The sequence below is a fragment of the Rhinatrema bivittatum genome, chromosome 8 (assembly GCF_901001135.1).
Source record: "Rhinatrema bivittatum chromosome 8, aRhiBiv1.1, whole genome shotgun sequence".
In the NCBI taxonomy this organism is placed as follows: Eukaryota; Metazoa; Chordata; class Amphibia; order Gymnophiona; family Rhinatrematidae; genus Rhinatrema; species Rhinatrema bivittatum.
This window is the reverse complement of record NC_042622.1, coordinates 136,294,489-136,318,127: the sequence shown is the minus strand read 5'-3', so window position 1 is coordinate 136,318,127 and position 23,639 is coordinate 136,294,489. Positions and strand designations below refer to the sequence as shown.

Genomic DNA, 23,639 nt, shown 5'->3' with positions numbered 1-23,639 from the left:
ACCTTTGTCGGGGGATTTACGCCTCCCTCCGGGAGGCGTAAATCCCCGCGCGCCAGCGGGCCTCCTGCGCGCTGGGCCGCGACCTGGGGGCGGGTACGGAGGGCGCGGCCACGCCCCCGGGCCGTAGCCACGCCCCCGGAACGCTCCCGACACGCCCCGAAAACGCCGCGCGCTCCGGCCCCGCCCCCGACACGCCTCCCGACACGCCCACTCCGAAAACCCCGGGACTTACGCGAGTCCCGGGGTTTTGCGCGCGCCGGTGAGCCTATGTAAAATAGGCTCACCGGCGCGCAGGGCCCTGCTCGCGTAAATCCGCCCGGTTTTGGGCGGATTTAGGCGAGCAGGGCTCTGAAAATCCGCCCCATTGTGTATAACAATTTCTTAAATGTGACCTGATTGTGCTATTAGGTGCTGCTCCCCCTTTCATGTGGAGGAGTAGCCTAATAGTTAGAGCAGCAGACTATGAACCAAGGTTCAAATCCCACTACTGCTGCTGCTTGTGACTTTGGGCAAGTCACTTCACTCTCCGTTGCCTTATGGGAAAACTTACCCCTGGATGCACTAAGTGTGGTAGTTGCAGGAGGGGATCCCACTATTGCAGACAGGAGGGGGGGGGGGTTACTGGGATAGTGAAGCCCCTCCCCTGAAAAGTCCTTGTGGCTCTCTGGCATGTTTTTTGTCTCACGGCCAAACACTGCAGGACAAAAGAATGCTGTGAGCGCCCCTTTAACGCAATGGCAGCCCCCACCTCACAGGTCCGTCAGCACCTTAAAGGGCTGCTGGCCCAAAAATTAAAAAATAGAAATGAAATATAGAAATGACGGCAGAAGAAGACCAAACGGTCCATCCAGTCTGCCCAGCAAGCTTTCACTTTTTTTTTTTTCCCTCTCCATATTTATCTGTTACTCTTGTCCCTTGTAAGTGACAGCAAACAGGGAGGTTGAGCAGGGGTCTGTCCTGACCCCCTTGTCAACCCAGAGCTGCAAATTGAGGCAGCCCCCAACTCCTCCCAAAATGTAAATTTAAAAAATGATCCTGTGTGGCACCACCTCCCCCCAGTCTCTCCAATAAAATAATGGATCTGGCCCCAGACTACCCTAATCATCCCCACCCCCACCCCCCAAGTGACAGAGACGGCTCCCCCAATGGAAAAATACATTTCCTGGGCCCCACCCCCAAAAGGAAAAAAAATTGAGTCCTGCCCCCACTCACCCCACTCACCCCCCCACCCCTGATGCCTCTTCCACACCTCCCCATAGCTAAAAATGGATCCTGCATCGGGACTGGGTACACCTTGCACCCAGCACAGTTGGTGCCATTTTTCAAAATGGCACTGATCTGACCTTGGCCCAGCTAAGTGACTGGGGTAAGGTCCGGGGATTGGACCTTGGCCATGTGGCTTTGGTCGGCTGCAATCAAATATTAACATAAAATTGAATATTGTTATGCGAGCCGTCCACGGCATACCCATGGCACGGCCCCCTCACCTCTCTGCAGTAACTCCAGTGCCTGGTTCCTTGTCCCTGGCAGCAGTAGGCTGCCAGCTCCATCCTCGGGCCACCCCTGGTGCCTCCGGCTGAGCTACAGACCCTGGTGTTCCCAGTCCAGCTACCACTTCCACTGCTTCACGTCGGGCTTCTCTGCGTGGCCCGCGGAGAGACGCTGCTACTCAATGCCGCGTCCATCCCTAGGCACACGCGTGCACATCACTGAAGCTTAAGTAGGGCCCGCAGCGGGAACTGAGCCGCAGCCCTGGATGATGACGTCAGCAGAGCACTGGTACTTAAGCCCGGGCTCTGCTCCCTAGCTTTGCCTTTGCAACAGGTCTCCTCGCTGGTCGAGTACTCGTCTCCTGAGAGATTTGTCTCACTCTCGTGTTCTTGTTCTTTGCTGATCCTGGTTCCTGATTCCTTTGTTCCTACGTTCCTGCTTTTCACCTTTCCTCGGATTGCCTACATGGACTTTGACTTTGCTTTGCCTGACCATGCCGTTGACCCTCTCCAAGCCTGGACCTCTGCATCGCCTGACTACGCCGTTGCCTCTCTCCAGACCCAGACCTCTGCATTGCCAGTTTGACTATCTCCGTGATCAGACCTCAGCCTTGCTTGCCACTGCCTACAGATTGCCACCAGCCCTAACTCAAGCTTGTTCCACGACGCCTCTTCAGCCTACATCCTGGACTTGGTCTATTCAGGCTTCGGCCTGCTTTTGCTCGGGCACCCCCTTTCTGCCTTTGTTCCTTTGGCGCCTGGGTCTCCGGGACACTACATTGTCCAGTAAAAGACTGTACCATCTCTCTTCTGCTGTCCCTGGGCTGTCCTCGATCTCTTCATCAACGATGACATATGGAGGCCCACCTAAGTCCAGCCGACCCCGGCACCCAAAGGCTCAACCAGCGAGGAACGAGGGTTGGTATTGGTGAAGAGCCAGCTGGCCTCCGTTCATCAGCCCACTCCGCATGCCAACGGTGGGGACCCGTAGGTCCCTACCTACGGGTTGTGTCAACCCACCTTGGCCCAAGGGTCCACCTCCGGCGCAACAATACTAATGGCCTTCTTTGCATGCATTTGCATTATTCATATATGCAAATCACATGCAAAGAAGGTCATTCTAATAAGGGAGGGTATCTGTAAGCAGATGCAAAATATCACGTATATTGTGCAATATCGCTGTGATAGTGTACGAGATACACAATATAACATGCATTGGAGCACTAACGTGACTTGATGCACTGCTCAGTTAGATTGTAAACCCTCTGTAAGTACCTGAATGTAATCTGCTTTGAAGTGTTGAAAAGCGGAATATAAAATCAAATAAATAAATAAATAAATAAATAAAATGCCAGTGAACAAGATAGAAAATAATCAGAGCTGAAAGATGCTGTTGGTTCCAGGGCTTTCTCCAATGATTCCTGTGTCTAACTCACCTGAGCAGCTGGATTAAAAAGCTTTATTTGTCTAAGATTGCTTTATTTCCTGGCTCTATACTAGACCCCTCTTGGACAGGTCACACAAAATGTGAGAGGGTCTGGCATCTGAATAAACTGAGTCCCAGTCTTTCAGGATGGTTCAGTAGAATAGTGCAGAGGGTGTAGTGGACCTTGGTCCAGAAGCAGGAATGCCAAAAGCTTTCTGGGTTGGATGGGACTGGACAGGGAAACTTGTTACTTAAATCTCCCCAGTATGAACTTTGGTCTTTACTATACCAATTGTTTAGCTGATGTTCCACCTGTATACAAACCAGATCCACTCCAATGTATATTCTAAACAATTTAACTTTTATTTCTGGGGATACCAGCAATCAATATTTACAAAAATAATAAGGTATAATACAAGTTACAAGTTGTTCACAGCTTTCACAGCCAAAATGCAGCTTTAGTAATATTAAGTTAACGGTTACAAAACTCTTACAAAAGTCAGAGACTTCTTTCCTATCTCTCAACAGTGCACTCAAATACTCATTACTCCTTAGGAAATATAGTATGTTGCTCACATTGCTGAATTTACATTAGCTCAGCTCTGCCATTAACTGGGGTACATCAGCTTTATTTACATCACTATTTATAATATATAGGGTAGCACCTCACCTTAGGCCAAGTAACTCTGTATTCTTGACTTCAAGACTCTCCTTTAGGCAGTATCCAAGGACTTCCCTGGCATCTTCAGCACACTCCTCTACTCAACTTCTTCTCTTTCTCTGGTCCTCTATAGGCTGTAGGGCCATGCATCTCTCCTATTCTGCCTCCTAGACCCGGATAAGATCCCTTGACTGTTTCCTCATGGAAGGAAACCTTTATTCCCAGGAGAGGGACAGTCCCTGCAGGGCCCTCTCCAAATGAGAAGGGATCCCCAGGCTCACCAGCCTTCTGATGACTCCCTCCAATCTCCCTCCACTAAATTCTGAACCACATATACTGTGAACACTCCCCCTAGAGCAGCGATTCTCAACCGGTGTGTCGTGACACCCCAGTGTGTCGCCATGCACCGGCTGGCGTGTCGTGTGCTACCCACAGCCGGCGGGGCTGAAGACCGGAGCTGCTAGTCGCCACCGGACATCAGGCCAGTAGGACTGAATGCTAAAGATCAATGCTGCTGGTCGCCGGCGGAGAGAAGGCTGGCGGGGCTGAAGAAACGAAGACCAGCACTGCTGTCTGCCGCTGGAGACCAGGCCGGTGGGGCCGCAAATCGGATCCGCTGGCTGCTGATGCCCGAAACCAGGTTGGTGGGACCAAAGATTGGAGCCGCTGGCTGCTGCCACCAGAGACAAGGTCGGAGGGGTCAAAGATTGGAGCCGTTGACCGCTGCCACCCAAGACCAGGCTGGTGGGGCCAAAGATGAGCTGTTCAGCTGGGGGCCAGTGTGTATGTGTATGGTATGTGAGACAGGGAGGGTGCTTCTGTGTGTGTGTGGTGTGTATGTGAGACAGGGAGGGTGCTTCTGTGTATGTGTGAGGTGTGTATGTGACTCAGGGAAGGTGCTTCTGTGTGTGTGTGTGTGTGTGGTGTGTGTGTGAGACAGGGAGGGTGCATCTGTGTGTGTGTGTGGTATGTATGTGCAATAGAGAGATGGAGCATTGTGTGATTGAGCCTGTTTATAAGAAAGAAAGAGAGCATTGTGAGATTGAGCCTGTTTGTAAGTGAGATAGAACTTGTGTGTGTGATTGAGAGTTTGTGTGTAAGTACGAGAGAGAGAGCATTGTGTAATTGAGAGACTGTTCAGAGAGGTGACGTGTATAATTACTGGGTATTATGTGATGTGCTGCTGTTTTGAAATATTTTATTGGTGATTGAAAAATTTTAAATAATTTTATAGAGTTTTTAATTGTTAGATGATGTTCTATTCATCAGCTGTTTTGAAACATTTATTCATATAGTTTTACAATTATTTCTGTGTGGGGATCTATAGCAGCTTGGCTTGTTCTGTTTTCCTAATTGGAAGTGTATTAGTGTTTAGGGCCTGGTTTAATATTTGTAGTGTTGCCTTTTTAGAGATAGAATTGTTCCATTTGAGTGCATGCCATAATGCAGGTGTAATTTTGTGCGGATTACTTTGTGTGTATTATTGCAGATCCTAGTACTATGGTAGATGCTATATTTCTCTTTCCATTTCTCCAGTTTTGTACTGCATGCAGAGTGGCATTTTGGGGTTTCCATTCCAGTTAGAACATAAGAACATAAGAAATTGCCATGCTGGGTCAGACCAAGGGTCCATCAAGCCCAGCATCCTGTTTCCAACAGTGGTCAATCCAGGTCATAAGAACCTGGCAATTACCCAAACACTAAGAAGATCCCATGCTACTGATGCAATTAATAGCAGTGGCTATTCCCTAAGTAAAATTGATTAATAGCCATTAATGGACTTCTCCTCCATATTTGTAATTTGTGGTCTCCTCCATATTTGTAATTTGTGGTCTTTCTGTACTTGGTGAAGGTCGATCTTGTGTGTATGACGGAGGTGAGCTTTTTAACTAGCATGTAAGCTAGTAAAATACCTCATTTTATTTGTTGTGTTTTCTCAATAGGACGTGCATTGGTGGTGAATTGCTGTCTTTTTATAAGTAGGGCTATTGCGCCTGGTAGTAGAGGGAGTTTGTGTTGCTGTTATTGATATAACACCAGAATATCTTTTTTTATATGGTGAGTTGTAAGGGGAATGTTCTAGTTCTGCTTTATACCCATTACTGAGGGTCAGGGGTGGGGGTGGGGTTAGCCTTATGATTGTCCTGTGTTCAGTGTGTCACGCATGTGAGAACTATCTATCAGATTTGTTCCGACAGAGAAAAGGTTGAGAACTACTGCCCTAGAGTATCCTCTTCCCCACACTCTTCCATCCAGAGCTTTCTCATTGGAGTTCAATGCATAGTGTTCTTTCACTATATACTCTGCCACCTAATGGCTATTCACTGCAACTGTCTACATAGTGATGTGTTTGCTCTACAAACACACTTACAACCTTTATTAGTCATGAACAAAACCCCAAGAACATGTCAAAGTCTCCCTCATCCAGACTCTCATCCAAGGCCATAATCCAGTGACAAAAGGCCTGTTTATGGAGGCCTGTCACAGTTCTGTAGAGAGTGCACTTGCTTTTGAGCCAGAATGTATGTGTCTTCAGCAGTAGACTGGGTCTTGGGCTCTTGCCCAGGACAGAAGAGGGAGAGAGAGATGACAGGGTAGGGATGGTGCACTGCTGGAGGTGCTGTCCTGCAGATGAGACTTAAAGCAGGGTCCTGCTTTTCAGAGATGGAGATGCTTGTAGATCAGATTGAATTCCAGCTTCTCTAACTGGAACGATATGTAGCATGTTGTAGGCTACTATTATTGCAGTGTTTCCCAACCTCTCCTGGAGGCACACCTATCCATTTGGGTTTTGAGGATTACCACAATGAATAGGCATTAGATAGATTTGCATAGCCTGGAACTCTAAATGTATGCAAATCTCCCTCATGCATATTCATTGTGGATATTCTGAAAACCTGACTCCAGGAGAGGGATGAGAAATCCTGTACTATTGTACTCTAGAGGTGTCTGCATTTTCCAAGAATCATTTTTAAAGTACTTTGAAGATCCTGTTTTTTATAAGTAGGCAAGTACATTTTAGAATTCAGTTATGTTTTCCATCTACTGGCACTGTAAGTTCTAGCTCTGATAAGTCAGGGTGGCAAGGTTTAATGAATTTATTTTTGTCAACATACAAGATGAGCAGTAGCAATGCTGCCTCTGCCACTGGGTTTCATTATCATATGAGATGGACTACCTTGGAGATGGTGCTTCAATTTCCCTGCTTTCCCAGTCCAGGACTGTTTTGATAAAGGTAGCTCTTGTGCTGTTGGTTATGAGTCATTGAACCAAGACCACCAATTAATTGCATATGCACCATCTAATGACCCTTAGCTTCTAAGAGTGTCCAAAGGTTACTAAGCGAGTGAATCTGTATTGATATTCTATATGTGATGTGCTCTATATTTCTGTAATTCTATATCTATATTTTAAGGTTATTTCTTGTATGTTGACAACCGAGCGGCGCGTGGCTCATCGGCAAGACTTGTCAGCTATCCAAGATCACCAGTAGCAAAAGATCAGTGTCTCTCATTTTGGTATCACATGTATGGACCTCGCATTGGTAAGTGCCATCATTGGATTGGCATTTTGATGCAGGATGAGTCTAGTATGGGCATAGCAATCGTGCAGATCATTATACACCGTGATCTTCTGCTTATAGGAGAGTTTTCAAGAGCTATGAAAGGGCAGCTTTATCATCCAGCTACATAAGGCTAGCTTGTTGGCTGGATGCTAGTGTAACAATAAAATGAAGACATTTGCTAATAAGGTAACTTAAAACTATGGGAATCCCATTTGTGCCAAGCAGCAGCAACAGTCTGAGAGTTGGGTTCATCTATTTGGTAATTATTCACAAGTAGAATATACAGAATAAGGTGTTCTTTGGGGTTTACAGCGCAGGACTGGCAGTAAGAAGCCTTGAGAAGCCTGGGTTCAAATTTCAGCTCTGCCATTGACTCAATTTGGGCTTCAGGTTACTGACATGACTGAAAAATAATTACATTATCCTTTCTCAACCTTGCAAGCTTTCGTGCTACATGTGAGACAGTATATGAGGTCCATTCTCAGCCATTGTGTGGTTAAGCTAGTTAGTCAAATAAACCTATCCAGCTAACTTAATCTGTATATTCAGCGGCATGCCTAGTCTACGGGATGACCAGATTTACCCAGTTAAATCAGCTCTTCCCTGTTATACCCTTGCCCCACCTGCCACAGAGCCAGCTAACTATGTGGCGCTGAATATGGACCTCATATGTGTGCATTCTCTCTGGAGATAGCTGCATGATTCTTTAAGTAGCACTATAACTGTATAGTGAGTGGGCTCCGTGTATGATACAGTAAATTGTGCTTGATATTGTGACCCTAGACCTTTGTCTTTCCACACAGGCACACTAAATTTAAAGATAAAGTACGATGGGGGAAATGAGAGCCTGCTTTGGTCTGAAACGGGATCCCATGGTAATGTGTGGCACCATGGATTCCATACTCTGAGGCCTCAGGATGGGAAGAATTACCAGGTAATCCAGCCTTAACAGGGATGCCCCAGTCTACTGCGAAGAGGGATAGGCTTCTCACAGGGAATTCTCCAAATGTGGATTAAAAGAGTAAAAAGCAATCAGAAAGAGGGCTGAATTCAAGGGCAATCCCATTATCTCCTCTTAGTCCTTAAATTACAAAAATTCTTAGATGGGCAGCAGAGAGCTCCTGTCTAAACAAAATCTAAATCAAAATCCACAAGGGTTGATGGTGCTGGCGCATGTTAAACTGCTAGGGCACTCCATCTGCAGCCCCCATATGGGGGAGTAAAACCTAAATCTCTGTTCCCTAACCTCCCCACCTAAATGGAACACTTCTTTTTGTTAAGGGAAACCAACGGTTCCCTACATTCCATCATTGCCCGTCTGTTCCCTCTTACAGCTGATCTTTGAGGCCCTGTCGGATGGTTACCATGGAGACATCGCTCTCGATGATATCACTCTGAGATCGGATGTGTGTGTGCCTCAGAAGCACTGCTCATTTGAGGTCGGCACCTGCAGTTACACGTCTGATGGGAAGTACACATGGGTACGGCAAAGCGGTCTTATGGGCACCACCACAAATGGCCCTGAGCTGGATCACAGCAGGCAAACAGTCAGAGGTAACTGTGAACAGAAGGCCACACAACATACTTGAAGCTAGAAAAGGGAAGTCAGGGAGATCAGTGCCCGAGGTAACTACACACAGACACAACACACATACATATGTGCATAAAGCCATGTGATCAGTCTACTTAACCTCTTTTCCCTTCATCCTTCTGCCACCCTTCAGGCTCATGACGCTAACATAGCTACTTGAAGGTATAAAAGGCCTTCCTGGGAAGATCCACTACCACTACAGGATATTTGAATTTTGAAACATAAAGAGCGCAGCCTCTGAGTGGACTGCACTTTGCTGGCAGCATATATGGTTTTTAATTATTAAATTGCATTATTGTAACCATGTGTGGAGTTACCAGATGGCTCTGTAGCAAACTCGCTTGTTCAAGGGTTGCAAACAGGTCTTGTTTTCAGGATAACGAAGATAGACAATTTAACTCAGTTTTTACACTAAATATATCTCATGAATATTCATTGTGGCCATCCTGAAAACCAGAGCAGTAAGCAGCCCTGAGACCAGAATTACCTGCCCTACTTCTAGGTCACAGGGGTCCAGGATTTGCCTCACTGTGAGGTAAATTTATATAGTTATTTATGCAGATCAGAACTGATTTACTTGCATAAATGAGTTGTCTGAAACTTGCCCTCCCTCAGTGTGGCCATGTTTCACAACATGAATACTGTTAGCTGCATTTAGGAGAGGCATTCATGGGGCATGTTTTGGGTAGTATCACAAATTAACATACATAGGGGCAGATTTTCAAAGGCTACACACGTAACCTGAGAAAATCTGTCCCTGCGCGCACTGAGCCTATTTTGCATAGGCTCGGCGGTGCGCGCAAGCCCCGGGACGCGCATATGTCCTGGGGCTTCGAAAAAGGGGCGGTCAGGGGGCAGTCTGGGGGCAGATCTGGGGGGGCATGATGGCAGTCCGGGGACGTGTCCCGAGCCCTCCTCTGTTCCGGCCGTGCTGGATGTTTGCACGCCGGCAGCCAGCCAGCACGCACAAGATACACCTGCCTCCGGCAGGCGTAAGACATAAAATAAGGTAAGTGGGGAATTTAGGTAGGGCTTGGGGGTGGATTAGATAGGGGAAGGGAGGGGAAGGTGGGGAGGCTGGAAAAAAAGTTCCCTCCAAGGCCGCTCCGATTTAAAAATGGCGCGGGCCATCCAGTGCTCCTACCATGTGACAGGGGCCGGCCAATGGGACAGATACCGTGTCACATGGTAAGGGCAAAGGGCCATCGGCGCCATTTTGATTAGTGGCAGCCAACAGCCCAGGAGCGGGAGATCACTCCCGGGACCCTCACTGGACCACCAGGTACCTGTAAAATGTTTTTGGGGGGGGTCGGGAGGGTGGGGGAAGCAAAGGGATTAGTTTTAAAGGGTCGGGGTGGGTTTAGGGGTTATTTTTGTGCGCCGTTTTTCCCGCCCTCCCCCAAAACGATAAGAGAACACCCACAATCAATATCGTGGGGTTTTCCTATCGTTTCAGGGGAGCCCCCGATTTCTGACGATTTTGAAAATATCAACGATATTTTCAATAGTCCGAAGCCCGATTCACATCCCTAAAGCCGTCTTATGAACACTGGAATCTGCTTCTCTCAAGTTCCTAATGTGGAAAGTAATATTCTTGGTAGCAGTAACCTCAGCTAGACGAGTCAGCAAGCTCCCTGGAGCAACAACTACTTAGCTAGAGTTAGCTCTAAAATCAACTAAGGGGACTCATGAGGCAATGACTGAGCAGGAATTCTGCATATGCTCAGCAAAGCAGAAGCTTTATGAGCTAAGAGAAAGAGGTTCATTCAGTGCTGACGGATGATGTCACTCCACATATAATAGCTCATTCATCCTGCTATCTACAAAAAAATAACATTTATGGTAAGCAAATCTGTTTTATTTCATTAATTAAGTCCTTGCTTGCAGCAAACATAATAAAGCTTTTAATGATTCTGGTCCTGAAAAATACAATACTCTTAACAGGAAGTGGAAGAATGAGAGCTCACAAGACACTGAAGCCAGGCCAAAGAGATTTCTGTAACCTCTGCTCCTGGACCGTTGCTTTAGACTTAGCTCCAGTTACCAACCGCAGGTGCTCCCATGCCTGCTTTTTGGATGTGAAATCTATACCGTAGGTTTAACCAAGCTGTATTCTAGGTGAACAGAGTGCATGTGACTTCACTGGAGATAGTGTGGTGAGATGGAGGGGCAGAACATTAGAGAACTATATTTGTAATCTGTTGTCTGATTATTTTTTAGGGTATTATATGATAGCTGATACAAGTAAGGCTGTCCTGCCCAGCAAACAAGTTGCACTGATGAACTCAGAACAGTATGAGCCCTTTACTCAAGAACGATGCCTGGCATTCTGGTACCACATGAGCACCAGCAGCCCAGGTAAGTTTCTCTGCCTTTGTCTCTATTTACATCTCAGCTTTATCTCTGCATACCTTTGTGCAAATATATTTCCACCTGGAACACCAGAGTTTTCTGAGCCAGTTCCAATGGAAGCCAAAAATTGCTTTTCTCCAAGACATGCATTTGAATAAGTTGAAAGAGGTAAGCTGACACACACACTCTCTCTCTCTAGCATATCTCTTGACTTTTTCCACCACATTCCCCTCATCTTTTCCCCTGGTCAATTGCCTGGGTGAATCAGGTCCTTTTGCTGGCTCAGGGCTGGAAAGAATGTCTCCATCAAGACTGAATCCTTCAGGGCCACTCTAATGCCAGGAGAAGTTGCCCTTTGAGTGATAATCATCTTCCTTGCCACTCCCAACCCTTCAATGTCCAAGTGTATCATGTTTGTGACTTTCCTGAGCATTACTGATCCCATCAGACAGAAGACTGGAAAATCAGGTCTCCAGCACCACAAGGCTGCAGCCTATCCATAGGGTTGGTCTTCTAGGATTTTCCAAGTGCCTTAGTGGGAAGGTTATCTATTTGATACGGGTGTGCATTCGTTTTGAACGCATATGTAAAACGCAACTTATTTTTTTTTTAAACTTAAAAAAGTGATGATGCGCAACGCATCGCGATTTTCAACTTATTCAACATAGCTATGTTGAATACGTTGAACCTAAATAAACACTTAAACCCCCCACCATCCTGACCCCCCCAAGACTTACCAAAACTCCCTGGTGGTCCAGCGGGGAGTCAGGAAGCCATCCCTGTATTCCTTTGCGAGGAGCACGTGACGTACGCGTCACTCCGACGTGACGCCGACGTCACGTGCTCCTCGCAAAGGAATACAGGGATGGCTTCCTGACTCCCCGCTGGACCACCAGGGAGTTTTGGTAAGTCTTGGGGGGGATTAAGGAGGGTGAGGGGTTTAAATTTTTATTTAGGGAACCGGTGAACGTATGGACAGACCCTCAACTTATGGAATTCTCCATATGTCCATATTGAACGAAATCGACCCTCAACTTCAACTTATCAACGCAAACTTTTTGTCTGCACATCCCTACTATTTGATTCCCTCTCTCTCAGCTCAGCAGGTCTGACCCCTTTGAATATAGTGCTTCTGGTGTTACAGGCTCCCTGAACATCTATGTGGAGGAAGAGAAGAAACAGAAGAGGCAGGTGCTGAGTGTGAGCAGAAAACAGGAGGACCTCTGGCACTACATCAGTGTCAGCATCCAAGCAGAAAGAAACTGGAAGGTAATGTCCCAGAGACCAAAGAAACAGACAGAGAGGCTAGAGAGAGGCAGTCAAAGGACTGACAAATTAGAAAAAAAATGCAGAGTGTCAACAAAATAAGACACATGGTCAGAGAAAGGACAGAAAAAAGCAATGTGCATGAACTGGGTGGATAGATGCCTCAGAGGCAGAATGTGGGGACATGCAGAAAGAACTCTGTGCAGTCACAGGACGCTAGCAAAAGAAGGAAGCAGAATGCAGAACCTCCTCCTCAGCCCAACACATCTCATTATACTGCTGAACCCTAAACCTCTGCTGTTTCTAGTCAAAGTCCATTGCCTGGGTCCTACTTTTCAGCATAAACTTTGAATTTTTCTGATTCCTGTGACTACATTTGTAATGTCAATGCTCCTGTAACAGTAATTGTAATATTGGATATTAAGACAACACTGTCCATGTCCACAGCACAGTGCAGAAGATAAAAATCCCATGCATTCACTTTTCTATAAAGTGCTTGTGGAATAGCATTCATAAGGTTCAGTGCCCCTACCCCAAAGAGCTGCATTGTAAATCTGAATGCGGGGAAGTGAAGTCATTTGCTGAGTGTCATGCAATGAAAGGGATCTGTAGACCCACGGCTCCACACATTAACCCCTCTGCTTCACTGCCAGCCCTGAAACTGAAACAAGTTCTCGCAAGGCATTAAAAGCAAACAATAAAGTGAGCATGCAAGGTGCCGTCATTTTCCATTTCTCTTGTTCTCTGCACAGCTGACGTTTGAGGCGGTGAGTGCTGACGGAGATCTCTCTTATATAGCAGTGGATGACATTCACCTGCACAATCACCGCTGCCCCAAACCAGGTACAGTGCATTACAATTCACACATGGTGGCCATGAAGGGAGCAGAATCTGTGCTCTCTCTCTCCTCCAAGCACAGGATGATCATGCTGCCTCCATGTCAGAAGAACCCGATGCATCCGCTCCTGCATTGCATGCAAGAAGTTGTTTTGATTTTCCTAGGAAAAAAAGAACTACAGGAGGGAAAGCCAGCACTAGATCTGTCTGTCCCCTTTGACATGAAGCTATATAGTTACCTTATCAAATCAGATTTCCACATGTAAAACCCCTTGGAATAAATGAGTGCTTCATGTTGCTTATGAGGCTGATCTGTGATGGACAATATAGATGGGAGCAATTTATAGAAAGAAATACAAATCTGTTTTAATGTTAGTGTTTCAGATGACTGCAAATGGGTTTACAATTCACCTAGTCTGTATTGTGCTAAAAATGACTAGAAAATGAAAATCTGTGAGAGAGAGCTTCATAACATTATGTGGTTGAATCTGTATCCACATCTCGAAGATTCTGAGATCAATTGACTCCTGATGAGAAGCCCTGGGTCTGTGCTATGTATAATGCTACATTCATCTCATAATGCTCAGGGGTTCTCACTGCAAGTTTAAGACTAAACTAATCTATTTATTTATTTAGGCATTTTATATACCGTCGTTCCAAAAGAAGATCACATTCTTGAGGATCCTTGAGGAATGTGCCAGTTGAGAGATACAATGCTGAACTTTATCTTTCTCTCAAGGATCAAACCAGCTCTGGTTACAAATCATCAGGCCAATGCAATATTGGCACGTAGAAAGCGGGCGCTCAATGCTGAGTCCAACCACCTCTCCTGGGCACCCGATGTCATATTTAAATGACCTGCCACACTAAAAAAAGACGCGCTAGGGAAAACTGTGTGTCCCTAGCACATCCTTGGCATCAGGCGCATAGGAGAAATAGCTGGACACCCAGCAGCTGACTTAAGTTCCTTCCTCCCAAGGTTTGACACAATGGGCCAACCAGTTCAGGTTGGATCCGAGGGTCCAGAACCTGAATTCAGGAATCTGAGGTCCTTACCATAAAAGTGCTCTTGCCAGACTGCAAATCCTCTCCCGCCCGGCCAGAAACCCTGAAAGGTGATTGGTCCTTCCAACGACATGTGACAGTGAACAGACCAATCGGCAATAAGTAAAGGAGTAAAAGGACCAATCACCTTTCAGGGTCTCTGGCAGGGGTTCCTGGCTGGGAGGGAGAAGCTTTGCAGTCTGGCAAGGGCGGTTTTATGGTAAGGACTTCTGATTCCTGAATTCAGGTACTGGACCCGTGGGTCCGACCCGGACCGCTTGGCCCATCGGGCCAGACCATTTAAAATTTTTTTTTTTTTTTTTACCTTTCCCCTTTTTCTGTTCCTCTGATTTATCGCCATGATATTAAGTCAGAGGAAGTACAGAAAAGCAGTATTTTCTGCTTTTCTGTACACTTTTTGGGCTCTTCCAAAATTAAAACCTGCACGGGGCAGATGTTAATTTTGGAGAGTAAAAATGTGCACGACTGGCGCACATTTTTTTTTTTTTTTTGCATCAGGGGAAATAGTTAATAGCGCTCATCAATATGAATTTACATGTGATGAGAACTATTAGCTACACATGCAATTGGACAAACCTTTTGGAAGCACTAACCCATTCTGCATTGGGGGTTATGGACATGTGTCCAAAATGCGCGTCCAATCGCGTGTTGAACCGTGCTCTGTGGCCAGTGCATGGTACTGCATTGGCCTGCATGAAAACTGTATCAGTCCTTTTCTAATTTGCAGGTCATATCTGTTCATTAATGGTTAAAACTGAGTTTTAAATTTTGAGGTTTTTAAATTTTATTAACATTTTACTGTTAATAATATCAGGATTTTGAGTGATTCTTTCAGGAGTTGATGATATTAAACAATAATTCAAAATGCACGAGAATAGTTATACCACTTTTTAATTTTGATATTGTTTTTCCTTTGTTTACTTTATGTTTGCACAAAGGATTACCTTTTCATGCCTTGATATTTTTTATTAAATTATGACCATATTTTTCTGTTTTGTCCTCCACTGAATTCAGCCCTAGAATGTGCTTTAACACTGTTCTCCTGAAAGCTGATCACTCGAGACAAGACTACCATGTAATCAATGCTGACCTTTGCAGGTTGCTGTGATTTTGAGTTAGGCACTTGTGGCTGGTGTAATACACAGACTCTGACTGGTTACAAGTGGGACTGGACGAAAGGGGCAGCACCCAGTAAATACCCTGGACCCAAGGCAGATCACACTCTAGGAAGCAAGGAAGGTAAGACTGTCTTATTTTTTTTTGTAATTACGGTAATGCTTTTATTGGTGCTCAACAAAAGACAATAAACATAACACATATACGTTTTTCCATTGTGTCCATCATTTGTCTACAAGTTGACAAGAATGAAAAGATACAATAATGGTACGGAAAAAGTGCAGATTATAATCGAATATAATAAGCAAAAATATGTGGATGTTCTCTAAATGAAATGCGCCTAGCAACATTAACCATCAAGAGTGTAAATACTAAGAAAGATAATACCAAACCAAATAAAGAGGTAAGATAAATTTAAAATCCTGAACCTCATGAAGCTGGAGAACTTTGGGTATGGAACCATTATAAAAAGGGTTCCCAGATCACTTTAAAATTAGCGAAGCGGTTATTTTGAATAGCAGTAAGATAATCTAGGCGGTGACAAGAAGGCAAGCGATGGATAACCTTCGTGATCGGAGGAGTCTCAGGTTGCTTCCAGCACAGAGCTAGCTCTATTTTGGCTGCTACAAAAATTAATTGACACAACCATTGAGCTCTTTTCTCCACGCCAGGCATGGGAAGATTTAGCAAAACAAAACAGGGATTGCCTGTCACCGAAAGACCCATGGCCTGGGTAATCCACTGAAAAAGCTTATCCCAGAAAAGCCTAACTATTCCACATTGCCACCACAGATGAAAATAGGTGCAAGTGCAACCGCATTTTCTCCAGCAAAGATCATATTCAGAAGCATACATAAGGTGCATTTTTTCAGGGGTGACCTGCCAGCGATATAGTAAATTGTAACAATTTTCCTGTAGAGAAGCAGAAATAGAGCATTTCCGGGCCAAAAGGAATACAGAATCCCAATTATCAGTACTTAACACTTCTCCCAAATCAAAATCCCAAGATTTGATATGCTTTGGAGTTTCAAGTAATTGGCCGTTGAGGATATCATAGATTTTCAAAATCAGCCCTCTCATGTGGTCAGCATGGTTGCAAAAGTTCTCAAATAGGGACTTACAATCGCTTAGAAGACTCTTATGTCAAATAGAGTCAAAGAAATGTTTAAGTTGAGCGTACTCCAAAAAGTGGCTTGCCGACAAATGAAATTTATCTTGTAGCTCAGAAAATCGTATAATAGATCCTTGAAAAAAGCAATGGCCGATACATGAAACACCTGAAGCTAACCACTTTTAAAAAGTACCAAATTGCAACCCAGGGTAAAAAGTAATATTACAAAATGACGTACAAGAGATAAGGTGCCACTACCTTAGAAGATTCCCATAGCGAACTTTTAGATACCAGGTTGGATGCTTTAGATTGAAAGAAAAACTGAAGATGTTCATCCAGAGATTTAGCAAAAGAATCATCTCTGACCAAGCTCTCATTAAAGTGGCAGAAACTTAAACCTTTATCTGCAGCATCAAGTTTAACACTAAGCCATATATGGGGCATGGTCCAACCAGGTTGTGTCCCCAATCCCCACTTCTACCACCCGGTTCTGTAGGAGGACATCTATAAGAAAATAATTGATAAATGAATAGGAACTATGCGGGTGAGAAAAAAAAGTGTGCATATGAGAAGTAGGGTAGCGTTGCCGCCAAATATCAGCAAGCCCCATGAGACATCAAAACAGCCAGAGACCGTCTACTTTCCCAATGTAAACAAGGGGAAGGGGAAGAGTAAGAGTTATCAAGGATAACATTTCTAGTCAAGTTAAAGTCCCCACCCACTATAAAAGAACCCTCAGCATGGTCCAGTAAAAGTCTATTCAGCAAATGTAGAAAAGAGCTCTGAAACATATTGGGAGCATACATATTGAGAATGGAAATTACTTCCTTCCCCACCCGTATTTTCACCAATCAGTAGCGACCTATAGGATCTGCAGTTTGAAATAGAAGTTCGTGAGCAAAGTGAACTGAAAAAAAACATACCCACCCCTGTATATCAGGCATCTTTAGAGCTGGCCGCTCAAACCTTAAGGGGATAATCAGGGAGATGGAGCATGTGTTCATGCCATCTCCAGAGATGTGTTTCCTGAAGTAGCTCTATAGAAGCTTTAAGACGCTGCAATTCCTGAGGTAATAGGTACCTCTTCTGAGGAGTATTGAGACTATGTTCGAAAAATGACCTTAATCGCCATGATTATATAGGTGTAGATAAAAAGAAGCACTTAAAATAGGCACTCAAAGAAATAACCAATACCACATCAATATTTTACAAACAAATATCCAGACAAATGAGGACTTCCTCCCAAAGCCCAAACTCCCCAGATTGATTCGCCCAACCATTCCACCAAAAAGAAAAAAAAATTGTGTCCTGCCCCCACTCACCCCCACCCCTGATGCCTCTTCCACACCTCCCCATCGCTAAAAACGGATCCCGCATCGGGACTGGGTACACCTTGCACCCAGCACAGTTGGTGCCATTTTCCAAAATGGCGCTGATCTGACCTTGGCCCAGCTAAGTAACTGGGGAAAGGGCTGGGGATTGGACCTTGGCCATGTGGCTTTGGTCGGCTGCAATAAAATATTAACATAAAATTGAAAATTTTATGTGTGCTGTCCACGGCAGACCCACGTCTCGGCCCCCTCACCTCTCTGCAGTAACTCTAGTGCCTGGTTCCTTGCCCCTGGCAGCAGTAGGCTGCCAGCTCTGTCCTCGGGCCATCCCTGGTGCCTCGGCTCAGCTACAGACCCTGGTGTTCCCAGTCCAGCTACCACTTCCCCCTCTCCCCCACGTTACTTAGTCTGATCACAACAACATGAATCCAGTGGGGGCAATGCACCAAGGATCATTCAGGAACTCTGCAGTCATGAGCCCTAAATCCAGCAACAGTAACATGGGATAGACTTAGTTTTTGGGTACTTGCCAGGTTATTATGGCCTGAATTGGCCACTGTTGGAGAGAGGATGCTGGGTTGGATGTTCTTATGTTCTTAACCAGGCATTGCTATTGCACGATGACCCCAATTCCTTCCCCCAAGATCTATGAACACTGCCGCCATACATTTCCAACTCCGATCGACCTGGGGAGTGGAAGGCCTGATTCAGGAATCAAATCTGGTCCTTCTACATGGCAGCATGCAGCACTACCACTGAGCCCAATGGATAGCTTTTAATGTTTTATTTTCTCTTTTTTCCTTCCTGGAAATACCCACTTGTCCAATGACTATGAAAGGTCCCACATGTTCTTTCATAGCATTTTTGTAACTTTTCCATGTCTGCAAACCCATTTTATATAAAAACTAAGCTTAGAAATGTGACAGTTTTCCCACAAAGCCAGGCAAAACTACATAAATGGGAGTTCCACTATAGAGGAAGCAACATTTGTATTGAAGGGCCTCTACTCAAGGTTTCCTAGAACTATGAAGGTACTTGGGTGTTCACGCATTTTCTGATAAGAGACCTTCTGTAGACCCCTGTGTTCTCATCCCTCTTATTCTTGTTTCCATCCTTGGTTTTAGGTCACTATGCATTTTGTGACACCAGTCAATTAGATTCTAAGGGAGCTAAAGCTGAACTTTTGAGTGAGCATCTTCCAGCAACCACGGGCTCTTGCTTCATATTCTGGTACCACATGGACTTCTCTGAACACTTCCGTAAGTGAAGCTTCACATTGTCTTGTTGGGAAAATAGAAATCACAGCAGGTTATTAAATTGGCAGCGGAAGCTGATATTCTACCCGCCATTTTCAAAAACATTGTATTTTAGCCATCATTCACTTTTCAGAATGACTGACCGAAAGGAGGGCACTGGAAATGTTTGTGTCCTTCCTATTCTATATAAATTTGAGCATAGCAGCTACTCCAGAGCACAATGTGTAATGTAAGATAATGAGAGGTAGAAATAAAATGAATCTGAAATGGTAAAAATAAGTAAAATGGAAGCAGAGTTTTAAAAAAGTACAAATTGGAAGAAAGAGGCTAGGACTGATGATGATTTCTACAATGGAGACCAAAAAGCAAGAAGTAGATTGCCTTAATATTTACTGGTAGCCAAGGGAATTAAGTATATAATCAATGCCATGTACAGAATGTAACAATATTGCCAATATGTCTCTTGCCATGTATTGAGAAGTTGTTATTGTACATGGATGCCATCTATTCTCTTACTGATTTTGTTTGGACATGAATAGATTATAATGTAGTAAGTAAATTCTTTTGAGTTTGACGATTGTTTCAAGTAGTGTGTACTATGGTTTGGTCTTCTTCTCGAGTGCTGTAATTACCTGCACATTGTTGCACTATAGTACAAGTACAGAATTGCAATGGCCTGGCACTAGTACTGACCACTAGAAAGTGAATGAGACTTGTGAGAAGGGAGTAAGATTCAGCAGAGTATGCAAAAAAAACCTCCAGAGAAGCATGAAAGACCCCAAAATGGCTTAGTATCAGATAAAAAAAATAAAATAAAAAATAATAAATAAATAAATAAATAAAATTAAATTAAAATAAAAATTAAAAAAAAGCTTGTTTTGTTTTGGGAGGTATTGGAAAGGTAAAGTCTGTGGTAAATTCCAGAGGTACTTCTCTACCCAGAGATGCCTGTAATATAGAATTAACTGTCAGAGTTGTGAATGGGGAGCAAAACATGTAAATAAATCCAAACAGGAGGTGGAAACCAAACTGCAGAGAAAATTACAAAATACAGAGGGATGGATGCTGACTAGAATTTTGGGGCTGCAGTACTAGAGGTGGATTTGTCTTTCTAGTTTACAGGAGACTTATGATCTCTTGATTCTTAGTGCGTCACTTACCATCTCTAATTGGAACCATTGACATAAACATTCCCAGCATCAACGTACACATCCCTGGTGCTAAATATCCTTTGCCCTGAGAGGAGATGGTGCCTAGATATGAAATGGGTTAAGTGTGACTGTGCTGAATACTTCATTCATATGTACTACAATGTATTCCCCTTTATTCTCATGTTTCTTAGGCCCTCACTGATTCTCTTTTTATCCCCTCTCTTTCCAACAGACAAAGGAGAATTTAGGGTGAAGCTCTACAGTTCTCTTGGTCAACTCACGATGTGGAGTGTTGAAGGGCATCAGAGCAGAGGCTGGCTATCCAAGAAAATCCTAGTGAACAGTCCTGTGGAGTTCCAGGTAACATAGTCACAGTGGTAAAAATATGTTCTAAAAAAATTAGGGGAAACAGGTCAAGGAAAGGTGTGATGTAGCAGGCATAGATTCAAGAGTAGCTTCCTCAATAAGTTCCCAGAGTGAATTTTGTTTTTGACCCAGCAGTTTCCTCCTCCTCCTTTGTACTTCCAGCTCAACCAGAACTATAGCTAGGATCTGGCATCACAAGGCTTCACTGACAACTACATGAGCATTTTTCCTCTGCTTTAATCCTCTACTCCCAAAATACCTACCGTGGTCATTGCAGTGATGGTCCTGGGCCAGGCACCATACACCAGAGCTTCTTCTGGAATCCTGCAATCATGGGCCTCTAATCCAGCCGCCAGGTATATCCAACCCTAAAGCAATTACTATGACTCCCTTTTCCTCTCCTCCTCTCACTCAATAGCAGTCCCAGATGATTTGTAGAGCAGAAGACCCGACTCAGGGATCAAATTAGAGATCTTTCACTTGGCCACTGGGCCAATAATGGATATTCAACTTTGATATAAGACTAGTTAAAGGAACCCTATACTTGTGTTGGTAAAATGTGAAAATGGCAGATGTTTGCTTGCAGCCTTGGTATAGCTGCAAAGCTATTCAAAAAGAATTGACTGAGCCTGTAGCTTCTAGCTGCATTCTCTTGCTGCTGCTCCACATAGGAACACTGAACATAAAACAGGAGATTTAAACAGAAGCATAAAGAAGTAACTTCCTGTCTCTACACGCAGAAAGAAACAGAGAGTAGGATTAAATGGGCAATTTTCTCAGTGGAAGGGAGTGGACAGTGGAGTGCCTCAGGGATCTGTATTGGGACCCTTACTGTTCAATATATTTATAAATGATCTGGAAAGAAATACGACGAGTGAGATAATCAAATTTGCAGATGACACAAAATTGTTCAGAGTAGTTAAATCACAAGCAGATTGTGATAAATTGCAGGAAGACCTTGTGAGACTGGAAAATTGGGCATCCAAATGGCAGATGAAATTTAATGTGGATAAGTGCAAGGTGATGCATATAGGGAAAAAAAACCCATGCTATAATTACACAATGTTGGGTTCCATATTAGGTGCTACAACCCAAGAAAGAGATCTAGGTGTCATAGTGGATAACACATTGAAATCGTCGGTGCAGTGTGCTGCGGCAGTCAAAAAGCAAACAGAATGTTGGGAATTATTAGAAAAGGAATGATGAATAAAACGGAAAATGTCATAATGCCTCTGTATCGCTCCATGGTGAGACCGCACCTTGAATACTGTGTACAATTCTGATCGCCGCATCTCAAAAAAGATATAATTGCGATGGAGAAGGTACAGAGAAGGGCTACCAAAATGATAAAGGGAATGGAACAACTCCCCTATGAGGAAAGACTAAAGAGGTTAGGACTTTTCAGCTTGGAGAAGAGACGACTGAGGGGGGGATATGATAGAGGTGTTTAAAATCATGAGAGGTCTAGAACGGGTAGATGTGAATCGGTTATTTACTCTTTCGGATAGTAGAAAGACTAGGGGGCACTCCATGAAGTTAGCATGGGGCACATTTAAAACTAATTGGAGAAAGTTCTTTTTTACTCAACGCACAATTAAACTCTGGAATTTGTTGCCAGAGAATGTGGTTCGTGCAGTTAGTATAGCTGTGTTTAAAAAAGGATTGGATAAGTTCTTGGAGGAGAAGTCCATTACCTGCTATTAAGTTCACTTAGAGAATAGCCACTGCCATTAGCAATGGTTACATGGAATAGACTTAGTTTTTGGGTGCTTGCCAGGTTCTTATGGCCTGGATTGGCCACTGATGGAAACAGGATGCTGGGCTTGATGGACCCTTGGTCTGACCCAGTATGGCATTTTCTTATGTTCTTATGTTCTTAATTATAAGAAAATTGGTTCCTACCTGCTAATTTTCGTTCCTGAAGTACCACAGATCAGTCCAGTCAAGTGGGTTTTGCATATCTACCAGCAGATGGAGGTAGAGAACAAAAACTTTGAGGCACTGCCTCATAACTGAGAGTGCCACCTGCAGTCCCTCTGTATTGACCTCTACCCAAGCCAAACTAGAGTGAAACACAACTATCCCCTGTCCTCCCAGGACGAATGTCAAACTAAGGTTTGGAACCCCCTGAACTACAGCCCCACAACAACCCCACGTAACTACTTAAAACCTGGTAGTCCTGTTTAGGTTCTGAATATACATATAATGAAAATCCTCAGATTGCATTCATGCAAGTCTAGCGGTCTTTCGTATATAAGGGGCTGGGTCTCTGGACTGATCTATATTAGCAGGTAAGAACCAATCTTCCTTTCTTGATCGACCCCATATCAGTTCAGACAAGTGGGATGCGCCCAAGCACCCCTACACTAGGGGGGAATGCGAAAGACCCACTCTCAACACACACTTGCCAAAACTCTGTTCCGCCAGCGCCTGAACATCCAATGGTAATACTGAGAGAAAGTATGCAATGAAGACCACGTTGTCTCCCAACAGATCTCCTGTAGCGACATCAACTGACACTCAGTCCAAGAGACCACCAGTGCCCTAGTAGAGTGCGCTCACAACCCCTCTTGAACCTTCCGACCCTTGCAGAGATAGGCCAAAATAATAGCTTCCTTTAAGCAATGAGCAATAGTGTCCTTAGAAACTTTACATCCCTTCTTTGGCCAGCCAAACAATACAAATAGATAAACCGACCACCGGAAACTGTTGGTGTCCTTCAGATACCACAACAGTACTCGAACATCCAACAAATGAAGCTCCCTTGCTTCTGGCGTCTCAGACAACCAATTTGAAAATGTGGGAAGTTCCACCATCTGAATGAGAAACAAGGAAACCACCTTGGGCAGAAAAGAGGGTACCATGCACAAAGACATCCCATCATCTGTAATTCTCAGAAACGGCTCTCTACAGGTCAAAGCCTGCAGCTCTGAAATCCGAAAGGCTGAGCAAATTGCCGCCAGAAAAACCACCTTCAGGGCAAGATCCTTCAACGACATCTTCTGTAATGGCTCGAATAGAGGTCCGCATAATACTCGGACTAAGTTCAAACGCC

The 23,639-nt window shown here is 44.5% G+C and overlaps 1 protein-coding gene across 1 annotated transcript in view; it reads left to right on the top strand.

The window, feature by feature from the left end:
• MAMDC4 (MAM domain containing 4) overlaps window positions 1-23,639 on the top strand; it is a 133,338-nt gene that overhangs the window by 97,980 nt on the left and 11,719 nt on the right. Inside the window, exons 18-26 of the mRNA XM_029614094.1 lie at window positions 6,993-7,121; window positions 7,946-8,076; window positions 8,477-8,696; window positions 10,954-11,091; window positions 12,230-12,354; window positions 13,104-13,194; window positions 15,352-15,492; window positions 18,936-19,070; window positions 20,451-20,578. Coding sequence (XP_029469954.1) covers window positions 6,993-7,121; window positions 7,946-8,076; window positions 8,477-8,696; window positions 10,954-11,091; window positions 12,230-12,354; window positions 13,104-13,194; window positions 15,352-15,492; window positions 18,936-19,070; window positions 20,451-20,578 — 1,238 coding nt within the window. The remainder of the gene's footprint in view (window positions 1-6,992; window positions 7,122-7,945; window positions 8,077-8,476; window positions 8,697-10,953; window positions 11,092-12,229; window positions 12,355-13,103; window positions 13,195-15,351; window positions 15,493-18,935; window positions 19,071-20,450; window positions 20,579-23,639) is intronic.